This window comes from Alnus glutinosa, chromosome 9 (assembly GCF_958979055.1).
Source record: "Alnus glutinosa chromosome 9, dhAlnGlut1.1, whole genome shotgun sequence".
In the NCBI taxonomy this organism is placed as follows: Eukaryota; Viridiplantae; Streptophyta; class Magnoliopsida; order Fagales; family Betulaceae; genus Alnus; species Alnus glutinosa.
This window is the reverse complement of record NC_084894.1, coordinates 26781332-26796511: the sequence shown is the minus strand read 5'-3', so window position 1 is coordinate 26796511 and position 15180 is coordinate 26781332. Positions and strand designations below refer to the sequence as shown.

Genomic DNA, 15180 nt, shown 5'->3' with positions numbered 1-15180 from the left:
TATATATATGTTTCGGGTCATAAGGAAGACATAGATGTTTCCGGTCAGAATAAATGTCTTCCTTAGAATTTTGATTTAGCTTTGAGTTTAAGAAACTAATTTCCAATTAAAAAAATCTGTTATAAAAAGCAACTTCACAATCAAAGAAGACATCATTGTAATGTGTAAACCTCAATCATTTTCTATCCTGAATATTAAATATATATCACAACCCTTTCTGCTCTTTCTTTCTTTTGCTAATTACGCTAATTTATGTCATGCTTTAATACAATCCTGACTTTATGCAACTTCAGTTGAAACTTTCAACTCGCTATAATAATTTAAGTAAACGTATGATAAATTTTTAAGTAAATAAACTATTTAACTTCACTTTTTTACTTTTTATTTTTGAAAATTAGATATTCGAGTTTTCAATTATTCGCTATAGATTCTTTTGTGAGTTTGCCATTCAAATTTATTGTCCACCGTTAGTGCCACGTCAGTATTTTTGTTTAAAATAATATTTTTGTTATTTTATTAAAAAAGAAAAATGTTAAAGAAAATAAAGGAAAAAAAAAAAGTCTTCTTCAACCACTTCAACCCTCTCTCCAATGGCAGCAATCCACGACCCTCTCTCTAATAAATCTTAAAAAGAAAAATTACCGAGCTCTGTAGCTTCTTTTGTCCTCCAATTAATGGTGAAACACGTACACCGCCATCAGAGACAAACCGAAAACCACAACAAAAATCCTAAGCTAGCCATCTCAAAAAATCAAAAACAAATTAACACAATTCCTCCACCTAGCAGAGCAACTGGCTGCCATCAACACACAAAACAAAAATCGGAACATAATTTTCCAAAGCTCCAAACACTCTCTTGTAGTCTTGTTTAGCACCTACCCAACCTTCAATTTGGCCAACACAAAACAAAGAGCAAAGGGATTCGATCAAAATCAAACCCATAAACTCAAATCAACAATTGCAACCCAAATGGGCAAACTAAAATCACACCCATTCGGCCAACATCCACCCCAGAAACACCAATTTCAATTGCCACACAAACAAATTTTAACACAGGAAATCTACAATACTAACATGTTGAACCTAAAAACTTTAAAATTATACTATAAAAAACCAAAGCCATTGAAAATAAACCTTACCTCGACGGAATACGAGCCTCAAATCACCACCATTAGCGACGCTGGAGAGAGGCTTCAAGAGGTTGAAGAAGATGACGAAGCTCTAGTTTTTCTTTTTTTCGATTTTAATTTGTAATAAAATAACAAAAAAAAATTATTTTAAGCAAAAATACTAATGTGGCATTAATTATCTACAGGAAACTTGAACGGCAAATTAACGAAAGAATCTATTACAAATAATCGAAATCAAAGTCATCTAATTTTCAAAATTAGAAAGTGACGAAGTGAATTCAAATAGTGGGTTTTCTCAATAATTTATCATATATTTACCAGTACAATTTTGCTCTAAATAAGATCGAATAAACAAATTAAATTGATATCTGCCTTTAAAACATGTGATTTTGAAAAAAAGAGTAACATTACATCTAAGATTTTGCAGTTAGACCTTCGATATATATTTCATCTTTTGTTAAAAAATAAAAAATAAAGAAAAAAACTACATTTCATATTTTCAAACAAAAAGAACATGTTTTTTTTTTCAGGGCCACAAAAGAACACACACATATATCCAATAATGAGCATTAATTCAGCTGGGTGGACTGATCAATTATTACAACTATAGCCCAGGGCTGCGAATGAATACCATTTATTTCAAATGACAGTCTATTTCTTACATGTGATTTTCTAATCAGTTTTTTTTTTTTTTTTTCCTGTTAATTTTCTCTCTTTTTCAATATAAAACTTAAAAATACAAAACACTTATAAAATACTTAAAACTTTTTTTTTAAAAAAAATACCCTCCAAAAAAATTAATTTAGTTATGGTGAATATATATATATATATATATATATATATATATATATATATATATATATATATATATATATATATAGAGAGAGAGAGAGAGAGAGAGAGAGAGAGAGAGAGAGAGAGAGAGATTTGAAGAAAACTTGAAAAATTGAATTGTCTCGACAGGGGGGTTTGAAGTTTGGGTCTAAGACAAAGACTAAATGGATAAGCATAAATACTTCAAAGGAAAAAAGAGGCCTCCCCTTTGTCCCCTTCCTCTCCGTATATCCGACCAATGGGGCCATTGTTAATCACAAGGGTCAAACATTTCCAACGGTTCAGATTGCATGTCACAAAAGGCCAATTTGAGTCCGACCCCGTCCGTCAAGCTTTAGAAAAGTCGCCGGTGTGCCATCCAATGCCTACCCCACCTCAAATCACAAACGACATGGAAGATGGCATATAAGATAGAGTGGAGTGGGACTGGGACATGCGAAAATAACACACACGCAGAATAGGGGTGTTTGATGTCGTTTTCATGGGTAGAAACCTGGCATTCGGTGTCGTTTTCATTGGTGGAGATAGATGCATTTGATTTCGCACAACCATTTGGCACCCTATTCGGCCATCACTACCACTCTCTCATTAAATTTTTGTGGAAAAAAGAAAAAGGTGATTGGCCCGTCTAATGGAGAAAAAAAATAAAAAATTCAATTCGGTTCAGACTATTTCAAAGTACGGTGATTGATTACTCGCGGTCGGTTTAAGTTTGCAGTTTCAAAACGTACTTGTACGATTTTTTTTTTTAAAAAAAAAAATAGTGACCTAAAAACGAAGTTTAACGTTTGGTAAAATCGAGATTCGGCCTTTAAAATTGTACGTTTTGAAAATGAAAAAAAAATGCACAGGCAATTGGGTTCATTTTTTAAAAATGGACTTCTAAATGATATATTTTTTACGATTTGATTTAAAATTGCACTTCCTTCCTATAAAATCGTAGGACCAAACCGACTCTCAATGATATACATGTTATGCATAATGATGGACTCAATTGTTATTCAAAGAATTTTTTTGTAGTTGGACTTGCATTAATTGATCGTGGGTTTTAATTTGTCAAAATGGGTTGGAAATACAACCTAAAATGTATTTGACTCACATGCTATTGAGTGAATATTTAGTTGTTGGACTTTATACACCCAAATTGTGTAGAAATTGGATTCCTACTAAAGATGGTAATCAATATGTGGGCCAGTAACAGCTTGTAATGAATTTAATCTATTAATTTATATATATATTTGGCAAACCAATTTAGGGTTGGTCTCATTGATGGTTACCTTAGAAGAAGAACAACGAGGAAAATATCTATCTACTAAGAGCATATCTAATAGTCTCATCAAATTTTACTCGCCAAAATATCTAAAAATTACTTTTCTCTATTTTGGTGAGCCACTAGTTTAAACCACTCAAGCAACTTTATTATTTTAACCATTCACTATCACTATTCTATTTAAATAATATTTTTTTACATATTTCTTTATTCATTATCACTATTCCATTTAAATTCCACTTTTGTCTATTAGATCGACATTTCTTCCCAATTCAAATAAGTGATTATAATGCTTGAGCAGTAGAGCTTTAGTTTATGGTTCATACTTGAAAAACTAGAAAAGAATATGTGAAGTACACACATTATAGATTACAAGTCTTGATTCTATGTTGACCTTCGTAATGAGAAGAATGTCGAACTAGGCCATGTAAAAATATATTTATGTATTAATCTATATGTAGCAAATTACAAATTGTAGCTTCCAAGGGAGGCAATCGATCCTCTTTAAGAAATCAGAAGAATTGGGTTTCATACCAGTGATGTTATGTGTAGGAGGCTAATGTGTGAAAAAGATAAAAAAAAAGAGAGAGAGAAAGAGATGACCAATTGTTTATAATTTTTTAATGATTTAGCGAGTGAGTAATACTCATTATTATTTGTGAGTATTGTTCACTTATCAAAATTTTTTTGTTATAATAGTGAAGCTACTGAGAGTATTTTTTATGTATTTTCACTAAATTATCTCATCAAAATAACTGTCAGGAATGCTCTAATTACTTTTGAAAGTGTATATGATTCAATCAAATCAAAGAGATTGCTTTTGCATGTATTTTGAATTACACAAATATTATAATGTTCTTCATTAAATCTCGGCAAAAAATCAACATTTAAAAGCTTAAACGTTGGACACAGGCAACTCTACAGCTGAAAGAATAGAATATATATATATATATATATATTGAGGAATTATTAACCCCTATGACAAGGGAGCCCGGTATGTGCGCCCGGAATATACCGCCAGTATGGTTGGGCATAGGCTAGATACACAGAATACTTTAGAGTCAAATTAAGTCAAAAATTATGTCAAATGTCAACATGGAGCCCCGTGCCTAACAGGGCGTCAGAAGAACATGACCAGTTATTATTAAAGTAAGATCTTTCCGTACCCCAACCAGGGAAAAGGGGCTTATATGTGTGTGTGTGTGATATCAATAGGGGAGATTTATGATTATGATTTTTCTATTTGAGATCATCTGAGAGTCTGAGACATTTTTCTCTCTATTTTTCTCCCTCTTTTCACTTTAATGACACTGCACTGACTTGATCTTCGGAAGGGGTTTCGCCAGCCAATCCATTGCAAGTCCTTACTGTCTTGCAGGTCACAGGTGAAGGAACAACTCTAATATTGCCACGTGACCGGACTAAAACTGCATCAACATATATAAAAGAAAAAAGAAAAAAAGAATATTCCACCTTTTTTGGGTTATAATGGAATATTGGAATGGAACCAAACCACTAGGAATCCATATTGAGGATAAACAGGAAGCAGCCCAGGAATCCATGAAAACTGGCTGTTCCAAGTGATATGTGATAGCATACCCACTATCAAAAGCAATTGGGTTTTTTTTTTTTTTTTTTTCTCTTCAAGATTCTTAAATTCGATATAAAAGGAAGTATTTCCTATGAAGAAATAGTGAATCTAGGCTCAGCAAAATATTAATATGTTAACATTTTCTGTCAATAAGTGAGGTTTGAAAAGTAAAATATTTGTCTGAAATATTGACTAACTCAAGCACATCAGTGCCCCACTGGCTATATTTATCTGATATAGCTGTTCCCACTCAAACTGGAACCCTAAAAACAATTCTTTATGATCTCTTTCCCATCCCTTCCTCTTATTTTCCCCTTTTAATTGCCTTATTTGATCTAAATGTTTCTTTTACTTTTGACTATTTTGTTCAAAGTATAATGACAGCTTTCTGGGTACCTACTGCTTAAGAGAAAGAAAATAGTTACTCCCACAATCTTAATCCTTAAATAATAGCAAGTGCCATTTAATTCAGGACCACCACCCCGTTAATTAAGGCCGTAGGGCACCACCGGACGACACCTGAGAAGGGACACGCTTCATCAGATTTCAATAACCAAACCCAATCAAAGTACTAGAAATTCGACAATGATAAGGGCACGCATACACCGACTTTATCTTATTGCTTTTTATTGTGATATCCTTATATGTATATTCGTACTTTTCTTAATATAACACGTTTTAAAGTCGTGATGATCATAAACCTATCAGAACTCCAGAGTTAAACGTTCATCTTTGAGAATAGTACCAGAATAGGTGACCTCTTGAAAAGTCTGATTTGAAGGAATCAAAAACAAACAATATTATATTCATTAAAGTGGGTCGTTACACTTACTTTCTTAATCACTTAGGCATAGGAGCCGACACACCAGTCAAGTGTTTGGAACTACCCAATTTTCTTCTTTACATGTGTTGTTTTCTAATCCTTATCCTAATCCCACGTGGTAAACGAGGCCATAGGGTAGAAAAGAAGATTGAAGAGGAAACTTCGATGGAATTCAGCAGCTGCAAGAGGCAAAGGAGACACGACATTTCTAGTGACTTCTCCGTGGACAGGAAATGATATACTATTCCCTCTGGACCCTCTGAGTGTGAGAGGATTCGTATAATAGGCAATTCTTTTTTGTACTCAGACACTCTTAGTCTTAGCTTCGTACGTACTGAATGAAACATGTGTTGTTATGATCTTATCCTTTAAGGCGGGCAATAGGCCGGCACTGTAGAATCTGACCTTATTGTCATCTCTGTTTTGGCAATACGAAACCTACAAAAGAGAAGAGATATCAGGAGTAATCACTGAATCGAAAAAGAAAGCACCCCGAACGTGCAAGGTTGGGAATGGGAAGTGACATTAATATGGACAAAACACAATGACATCATTGCTTACTTCAGCACTTCAGTTGGGGTTTTAGGCCATTTCTGTAAAAACACCCTTTTACTCCGCCGATGAGAACTTGAGCAGTGGGTAAATTATTAAACCCTTTATTACGGGTATTAAATTGTACATTAGCTTCTTATTACCGTTAAAATCAGACTAGTCTTTTTTTGAGTTATACCACGTACATAATTATACAAATTTTTTTTTTTTATTATTATTATTAGAGAACTGTATGATCTAGCCCTAATGAGAGTCAAAAATTTTAAAAAGTTTTTTAAGTCGTTACAAATAATATTAGAATTACTTAATAACATCATGTAATATTAGAGTACTGCATAATCTGACCCTGATGAGAGCATGAAAAATTAAAGAAAAAAAATTATTACACTCGAGCCTTAAACGTATTATGTAAGAATGAACTTTATAAATAATTGTAGGAGTCGCTCTCGGTTGAGTGTTACAAGTCGAGTACATTAGTCAATCAAAGTCTGAACTTTCCTTTTACCAACCCCCACTTGCTTTTTCTTAATCCTAAGCAAAGTCTGATTTTTCCACGACCTTAGTCCTTATAGCCAGCTAGCCGCCTGGACCAAAAGGCATGAGAATAATGTGGCCCTCACGCCACACGTGGGTTCATTGTTGAGGAACATCAGGCCCAACAGCAATGCAGACCCTCACTGTAGTGGGTATCTGCAAATTTAGAAGCCTATAGCCTTTGACATCATGGGCAGCTCGCTGAACTCACTTGGGCTTGTTCTTCATAGAACTGGCACTATGAAGAATGTGGAGAAGAAACTATGGCTGCAAAGGCTCTGTAAATTTTGTAAAGTTGTAGTACCCCAAACATTTTCCATTATAAACTGTATTGTTTGTAGAACAAGTAGAAAATTATACATTCTGTCATACATGATAGAATACAAAACAATGGTTGCACAAAAAATTTACTTGGATAGCCAAACAAGGCTCTTTTCAAATGCCAAAAGCTATATGCTAAAAAGCTACAGTATACATATACTTACAAGAAGAGCAGCGAGCAAAAAAATTATTTTAAATTAATTGTAGCAGGAAGACACACTCCTGAAGCGTGCTCTTCCACAAAAGAGCCTTCACAAGTGACTAGTTTCAGAACAGACTGAGCAGAGGGGTGGTGCTTCTGCTGGGCTTCAGCAAAGCTCCGGCAGAGGACCTGTTCAACCCATTCCTCCACTGCTCCATTCCTCTCTGATAACCAAGCAGCTGCAAGTATTTGCACCATAACTTCGTAATCAATCTCCAGCATAACCTCAGATCCAAATGTCCTCTGAAATTGCAGGCTAATATCCTTCATTATTTTTCCAGCAAGTGCATCAAAATCAAATGGTTTAAAGACCACGTTATCATCAACTTGTTCAAAAAACCCCTCCAACCAAGCTTCCGAGTTTTCGGAGATGGAGTCACTGTCACAGTCTCCACAATTAATGTTCTCCTCCAGCTCCTCCTCTACAGGCAGATTCAAATCCAAATAGGATCTGGAAACCTTTTGCGCTCGAACCGTTCCCATATGCCCCTCAGAGTCGCAGGTCTCAATCAGCTTCCTTTTATTTACAGAACCAGCATTTGATGTTCCATTTTTAAGTGTTACTCTGACATTCATGCCATTGCTTCTGCTGGCATCCCCAGCAACATGTTCAACTAGTATCTGCATTTGATATCTTTTGGCTTTGAGTATTCTTTCCTCAGAAAATTCCATAGGTTCCTTGCCAGGAAGGACGGTTCTGGTGCCCTTTGTGATCGTTGAGGTTATCACAAAGATCGTATTGTTGATGCTGATTTCTCTCCCATGCGAGTCTGCAAATTTACCGGTCCTAACGGCCTGGGACAAGCTAGTTTGGGCCAAAGGATCAGCCTTATCTACATTTTGAAGGAAGACAACTGAATGGGGTTTCTTGCTCAACTCCCCAGCGACATAATCAACAACAGTCTTTGCCCTAAACTTCACATCATAACCGTCAAGTTCTTGGTGTTCAAACATTGAGTTTGATTGGCAGACCCTGTCTTGGGAGCCAAAATCCACAGAGATCAGGCTTTCCCTGGTGCCAAACACTATCTCAGCTAGTGCTGAAGCAATTCTCCTCTTTCCAACTTTGTCGGGTCCAAGGAAAGTAAGCCAAATGTGTCCTTTGAAACTTGAGCCACCACGCCTTCCATTACTAGATCTGCTGCAGGATACAGCTTCACTAATAGAACATATGGCTTCTTCTTGCCAGCAAACCTTTTCTCTGAGAAATCTCCAAAGGGACTTAAAATCTCTTGGATCAGACTGTCCTCCCATATTAGCACCAGAGCAGGAAGAGGAATGAGCAATTTGGCGAGAAGTATTTCCACTCACTGCGTCGACCTTGGTGGAAATGGAACCTGAAAAGTGCTGAAGACTCTCTTTGCAACCTGGTAATTTTGGACTGTCTGGCTCCTGACTGGTAGATGCATATAGCGTTCCCAGCCCCAAATCTGTGGTAACAGAAGTTACAGATGAAGATGATGTGTGGTCAGGGGGCGGACTCATGTTGGGCATAGAGTTTGTAGAAAGCCAGGGGCGCTCCATCTCAATTTGCTGACTCCTCGAAACTTTTACTATGAGCTTAGATTGAATATTAGCATTTTCAGTATCAGAATCCACTGGTAGTTGCATGTTCTGTTTTAATGGGAAAGGTTTTTGCAAGTCAGTGGGTGTTCGATGGCTTGGATCTGCACATTGACTTCCATTTGGAGATGAATCTTTACTGCTTCTTTCCTTCCTATTTGCAACAAAATGGAAGCCCTCCGCAGATGGGACTTGGGACCAGGCATGGGAAATATCTAATTTAGGAAATGGTTGTGCTTGATGGAGATGTTGGCAGGTATCGTTCCATTTCTTTTGCAGCTGCAAAATTTTGGCTTTCAACATTGTTTCATCATCTTTGGTCTGCACTGAATGAAACACACTCTTACATAAATATTATCACGGCTGAGTTAATGGAATACAGCAAATAGAAAAATAAAAATAAAAATAAACCCGCAATGCAACACACATGTTAAACTCTCTTCTGAGTGTTCGTTGTGAGCATACACTTGTCCACGCGTGAGTCTAAGAAATTAAACTTTGAACAGTTACACACCTTTGCCACACCCACTCCCTCGCCTGTGTCAAGTTCAGCCATTCGCAAGCACGAAGGAAGGCTTTCTGAATGCTGATCAGCGACGGAAATAGTTGATCCTCCCTTCTGAATAACAGCAACATCTTGCTCATACTTTTCAGTGCAACGTTTACAACGACTAAAAGATTGATTTGCGCTACTAAATGGATATGTGAAATCTGATGGTGTAGAAAAGAACCCACCCAATGGAACAAAGGAACCCAGCAAGCTGTAAGTAAATCATGAGCATGGAACTGTGAGATCCAATGGGCACAGAAAAGTCAGAAGCTAAATTGCTTATGTTAACTAATACATGTGTGCATTTATAGCATGATTTTTAATAGCACTAGCTATTTAAACGCCCCATACACCCCCTGCATGTGAGAAATCTACAGTAACTCTGATCTAGCCTTCCCAATAGGAGTAAATAAAATCCAAGTATTATTACTTTAAACGTCTTCATATGCATAACCTGACCTCACCTAGGTGCTGCTTCAGCTTGGAAAACACACTTATCTCTAGCAAGAGGCAAAAGACAAGTAGAAACCATAGCTACTGTAACAAAATCATGTTGGCTGACAGAAGCTGGAAACAAGTGCAATGTAACTATTCTCCTATTTGTCATGAAATTTATCGACTGAAGCCCACCTTCTGGGGTTGAAAAAGGAGAACACAGTATCTTTAAGCAAAAACAATTATCGAAGTATGCCTGAGCTTTGATACTTAATACCAATACACAGGCAATAATATACTATAGGACTCCATCCAAATTAACCTTGCATGTAAAGTTTACCAATAGATCATGCTTCTCTGTTCTTCCCCCCCTCTTCCCCCTTTTTGAAATCCATTCCTTGCACCAATCCAATATCTACTAAACCGTGTCAAGTATTGTTATAAAGTGAGAGAAAAGCAAGCCTCTAAAGATCTAAACTACAAACCTAGGCATGAATTTCATCATTAAGAAGTTTCGAATATATAGAAAGATTAATTATTTACAAGACATAAATTAATGTATCTAAAAAGCAGCAACAACAACCTAAGGAACATAACCGCTTTAAAGAACAAGGGCAGTGTACCCACCTGGACTTAGAGCAAAACCCATCACTGGAAGGCTTAGAAGAAGTGATGGGCAAGGGATGCAAATCCCAGTCCTTCTCTAAACTCGGAAACCGTCCCAAAAGCTTCGAGTAAGTCTCGTAAGTCCCCGCCGCACCCATCACCCACAATCTCTCACCGTGAAGCTCCACCAACCTCGTCAACTGGGAGACCACAAAGCTCACAGCCTCACCAAAAGCACCGTCCTCGCTCAACGTCATCAAGTCTCCCAAGTTCACCACAATCCCAGGCCCCAAGCATTGCTCACCCAGCTCCTTGAACCTCAACCCCATCTTCTCCTCGCTCCCACCGCCATTAACAAACTCTGAAATCTCACTCTCTACGCAGATTACGCTCAGCCCAAATAGTTCATTCGGCAGAGCACTCCCTCCACCTTTGTTCACACACTCTACGAAGCTCCGAAGCGCATCGACTGCATAGACTCCGAATAGCACCGGGTTCTTCCCACTCTTTCTGAGCAAAACCTGGGCGATTCTTCGAGAATTCTCGTCCCCAGAGACCTCCAATCCTAAACTACGTCGTGCCGGGTCCGAGTCCGTCAAGTTACAGAGGAAAACGGGCGGGCACCGGGTCCGGGAGAACCGAGACACCATAGGCGGGTGGATAATCGCCAGCTTGATATCGCAGCTCCGAAAACCCGCTTCCCCAAACACCCGACTCACGAACGGGTCGTCGAGAATGGAGAGAATAAAGTGCTTGAGCTCGACCTTCAAAACCGACGTCGTTTGCTGGGGATTGTTCTGGAGGATTTGGTGGTGCAAGTGAAAGCTCTCCGGGTGGCGCCTCTGATTCGCCTGGGACCGCTTGATCGCGGCCATGAGTGAATTCGACACCTGCGGCTCGTCCAGGGCCCGGGACGACGATGGCAACCGGTCCAGAGAGACTCCTACCGATAGCTCCAGTGCTCTGAACTGCAGCCGTGGCGAGTACGCGCTGCAGCGCGCGCGTGCGCATGCTTCCCGGAGAGTCGATGATGGCAAACCCAGCAGCGCCGAGACCGCGTGCAGCGACGTCGTCTGCGCGTGACTCCTCCTACGCGCCACCGCCACCGCGTCGTCCAGCACACGCACCGCCTCCTCCGTCAAGCATTGCCTTGCTAAGCTTACCGACGTGGGCATCGCCGGCGAGCATATAATAAATATCCTCCAGACCCCTCTTTATATATAAATATATATTATCTCCCCAAATATAATATACACGAATAAAAAATTTCCAAAGATGGGTTTATTTCAGAAACTTTTGGATAGTTTAATTTATTCAGGTAGGCCAAGACAAGAGCAAGGCAGTTAAGTTAAAAAAAGAAAAACTCAACTATAAAAAGCGAGAGAGAAAGAGAGAGGGAGGGAGGGACTAGGGAGAGAGAGAGAGAGAGAGAGAGAGAGAGAGAGAGATCGTTAGTGTTGTTGTCGTCGTCGTCGTCTTCGTCGTGGCTTGTTTGGTGTGTGTGTGGGGGTGGGTCCGGTGTCATTGGCAATCGAACAAACACATGGCGAGCAGGCACAGATTCTCTAATCTTCGGCTCTATAAAGAAAGATCTCCCTCCTTCTTTGGGTTGAGGCTTTATACTTTTATTGCTCCGGCTGTGTACACCTTTTTGGAGAGAGAGAGATGCCGTGTCCACTGACCCAAATGGGCCAAGGAGGCTGGTCCCTGTGGCTGTGGGGTCTTAGTCTTACTGAGTTTTTTCTTAGAAAGAAATGCATGTGATAAGGTGGAAGGAAAATGGCGGAAGCAATATATCGTTGGGTCTCCCGTGCAGCCACCACCACACGTATCTCGTAGATTATTTTTGGTCCGTCCCCATCGGGGAACTAACGGCGTTTTCATAAATTTTGTTATCGCTAGCTTTTTGTGAGCCCTATTCATTTATTTCCTATGTTTGTTTATGTGTCAACAATTAGTTTTTCCTACACTAATTAGTTTATCAAATGGCTTCCTCCTTACCTATTCCCTTAACCTTTTTAACGTGACCAAGTGATACGTAACCATCCGACCACGTCATATTCAACGCAACTTGTCATTGACATGTTAATTATAAGATGGCCGTGCAATTACCCTTTTTGTTGTGGTAGGGAGTGACGGCTGCATACAACAGACGCACGGGTCACAATCACCCATTCCCACAGTGAATGGTGGTAATTGCGCTACCATTCCCACCATAGAAGATGAGGTGCGGTCGCATAGCCTTCCCACAATAAAGAAGTGGATGATACAGTAACATATTTACATTATGACAATATATACATTATTAAATTTTATAAATTTAGTATAGAACATGAAATGAATAATCTTTGTTTTACTTAAAAATAATAATAATTCCTATTCTAGTATATTAATAGTTAGAGAAGTGCTAGACATCCCAACACTTCTTCTTTTTTTCAGAATTGGGTTCCAACCTGATGTGTTACAATCCTATGAGACTGTAACACACTTTCCAAAATGATAGATCTCATGGGATTGTGACACATCAGATTTGAATCAAATTTTAAAGAAAAAAAAAATGTTTGGATGTTTAGCTTTCCTCTAATAATTATGTGACATGTGAGAGCCTTAAAGCCCTTCACGGTCCCTGATCAGACAGATTATAGTCTTTTTATTATTATTAATATTATTTGTTTGTTTTTTAACTTTGATGAATCGTGATTAGTAAATCTATGCACTACCACGAGATATGATGTATTTAAATTGCAATTATCTAGTTTTTTTAAAAATATATTTATAACAAACTTATTTTTAATTAAATGACTTAAATTTATTGTCTCAATATTTATTGTTTGAAATATTTAAATTTTTTATTTTACTTATATATTGTGATGATAACATTTAAATTATTTTATTACAAAAAAAAAAACTCTAGGTAGATTTATCTTTATAATTTATAGGGTCATATATGGTTTAAGAACTTTTATATCATTCCCTCCTTATCTTTTTTTTTTTTTGTCTTTTTTTTTTTTGTCCAAAGTGGCCGAGCTAAAAAATTATTAAACCAAATTAAGCACAACACTTAACATAAATAGCGAGTTGTTGGTATGAATAACTTTCCACTGATATAAGCAATTTAAGACCTCTCGAGTATCCTAAATCAGATTACCATAATTACTTAAGTTTCAATCTTATTTTCCTCAAAGAGTGCACCACTTGAAGAACGTCACTTTCCAATACCACTCGGTGGCCCAACTCTCTACAAAATATAGCCGCTAACGTGACTTTCGTCTCCCTTATTCTAAAAGGTTTTTTGACTTGATAAAACTTTTTATTTTGATTTTTACTCATAAAATTACTTTCACATCAGAAAAAGGTTTCAAAAAAAAAAAAAAAATCTAAAAGAATATTAACAAATTGATGTTTTTCTTCAAATTAATTCTCACATGTAATTTTAAACTAAATACAGATATAAATTTAATAACATGATTTTGGACACATTTAGTTTGGATCGTTCGTTTGAAATGAACGGTCCAAATCCTGCCACATAAAAATAAAAATATCTCTCCAGAAGCCTTGAGAGTTGAGAGGCTTTTGATGGAATTGACGTTACAGACTTACACTATACATAATATAAAAAAAATAAATAAATAAAACCAAAATAATAATATGTGTTGCCAGCAACAATCGAAACAGCTTTCCAAGGAGGTCCACGTCTTTGAATGCCTTTTCTGCGATTGGACATGTCGTGACAGGCGGGTGGCTGTGATCAAATAGGGAACAAAACTTATGCAAAGTTTGCTTTTAAGGATGCTTCCTTCTTTTCCTTACCAAAACAAAAAAAAATAATAATAATAATTATAATAATTATAATAATTCAAAATTAAATATGTAATATGTCAAGTAACAAAATAATAATTTGAATTAAGAGTAATTTTCAAAAATTATATTTTTATTTTGCAATTATAATATGTACACTATTGTGATAAACATTTCTGGCATTAAACATCACAAAATAATTATTTTCACCTAAATTTACACATTAATGAAACTTTTGAAATGGGATAATTGCAGAATAAAGCATATTAGAATTTCAAAAAATTATTACCTTCAAGTATTTGTAAGTTGAAAATGGTGGGAACTCAACTAAATTACATTTGAGGCTTTATAGACAATTAAAAAAACACTTCACATAAATGTCAAGTAATATTTTGATTCAAAAATATTCGCGGTTCAATTTAATGATTTCATACGCTTAAAGTAATGTTGTTTATGGAATTATGTAAGCTTTTGTTTTTTCTAGGTTTAATTAGTAAAACTCGTTAAAAACTCAAATTATGATAGATTCAGAAACCGAAATGGATTAGGATTCCCTTTGAAACCGTAGGTTCTCAAATTACAAAATTTAAGCTGTTTCTTTACGTCGAAATGCTATTAAAATTGTGTAATTCTATCGAGGCAGTCAGAAAGAATTTTCCTCTGAAAATGCTTATTTTTTATTTTTGGAAAAAAGTTTCTTTTATAAAAAAAGTAAAAAACAATTTTTTGTAAAGAGAATAAGAACTTGATAAAAATATATGTAATTATTTTAATACGTGGCATTTTTTAAGCGTTCCGATGTAAAGAAACGGCTTAAATACCGTCATTCGAGAATTTACAATTTTTTTAAAATTTTAGAGAATCTTAATTCGAGTAAAATTATAAGGTAAAATATTAACACAATTAAATATTCAAAAATTGATCAAGTGTTAAGATTTATTTTACAAGAGTATTATATTAAAAATTTATAA

General features: G+C 36.5%; 1 protein-coding gene across 1 annotated transcript; it reads right to left on the bottom strand.

Annotated features, from left to right (window-relative positions):
* Positions 1–7125: 7125 nt before the first annotated feature.
* Positions 7126–12352, bottom strand: LOC133877001 (protein SMAX1-LIKE 6). The gene is made up of 3 exons (XM_062315233.1): positions 10433–12352; positions 9335–9581; positions 7126–9141 (listed from the first exon to the last, which is right to left on the bottom strand). The coding sequence occupies exons 1-3, from the start codon at positions 11584–11586 to the stop codon at positions 7243–7245; spliced, it is 3300 nt and encodes a 1099-aa protein (XP_062171217.1). The 5' UTR covers positions 11587–12352; the 3' UTR covers positions 7126–7242.
* Between the last annotated feature and the right edge of the window lie 2828 nt (positions 12353–15180).

Excerpts from the sequence above, each read along its gene's own strand:
- LOC133877001 (XM_062315233.1), bottom strand. The coding sequence starts at position 11,586 with ATGCCCACGTCGGTAAGCTTAGCAAGGCAATGCTTGACGGAGGAGGCG. Across the intron at positions 9,582-10,432 it reads GGGTTTTGCTCTAAGTCCAG|CTTGCTGGGTTCCTTTGTTC; the intron begins GTGGGTACACTG and ends ATTTACTTACAG. Across the intron at positions 9,142-9,334 it reads AGGGAGTGGGTGTGGCAAAG|ACCAAAGATGATGAAACAAT; the intron begins GTGTGTAACTGT and ends CATTCAGTGCAG.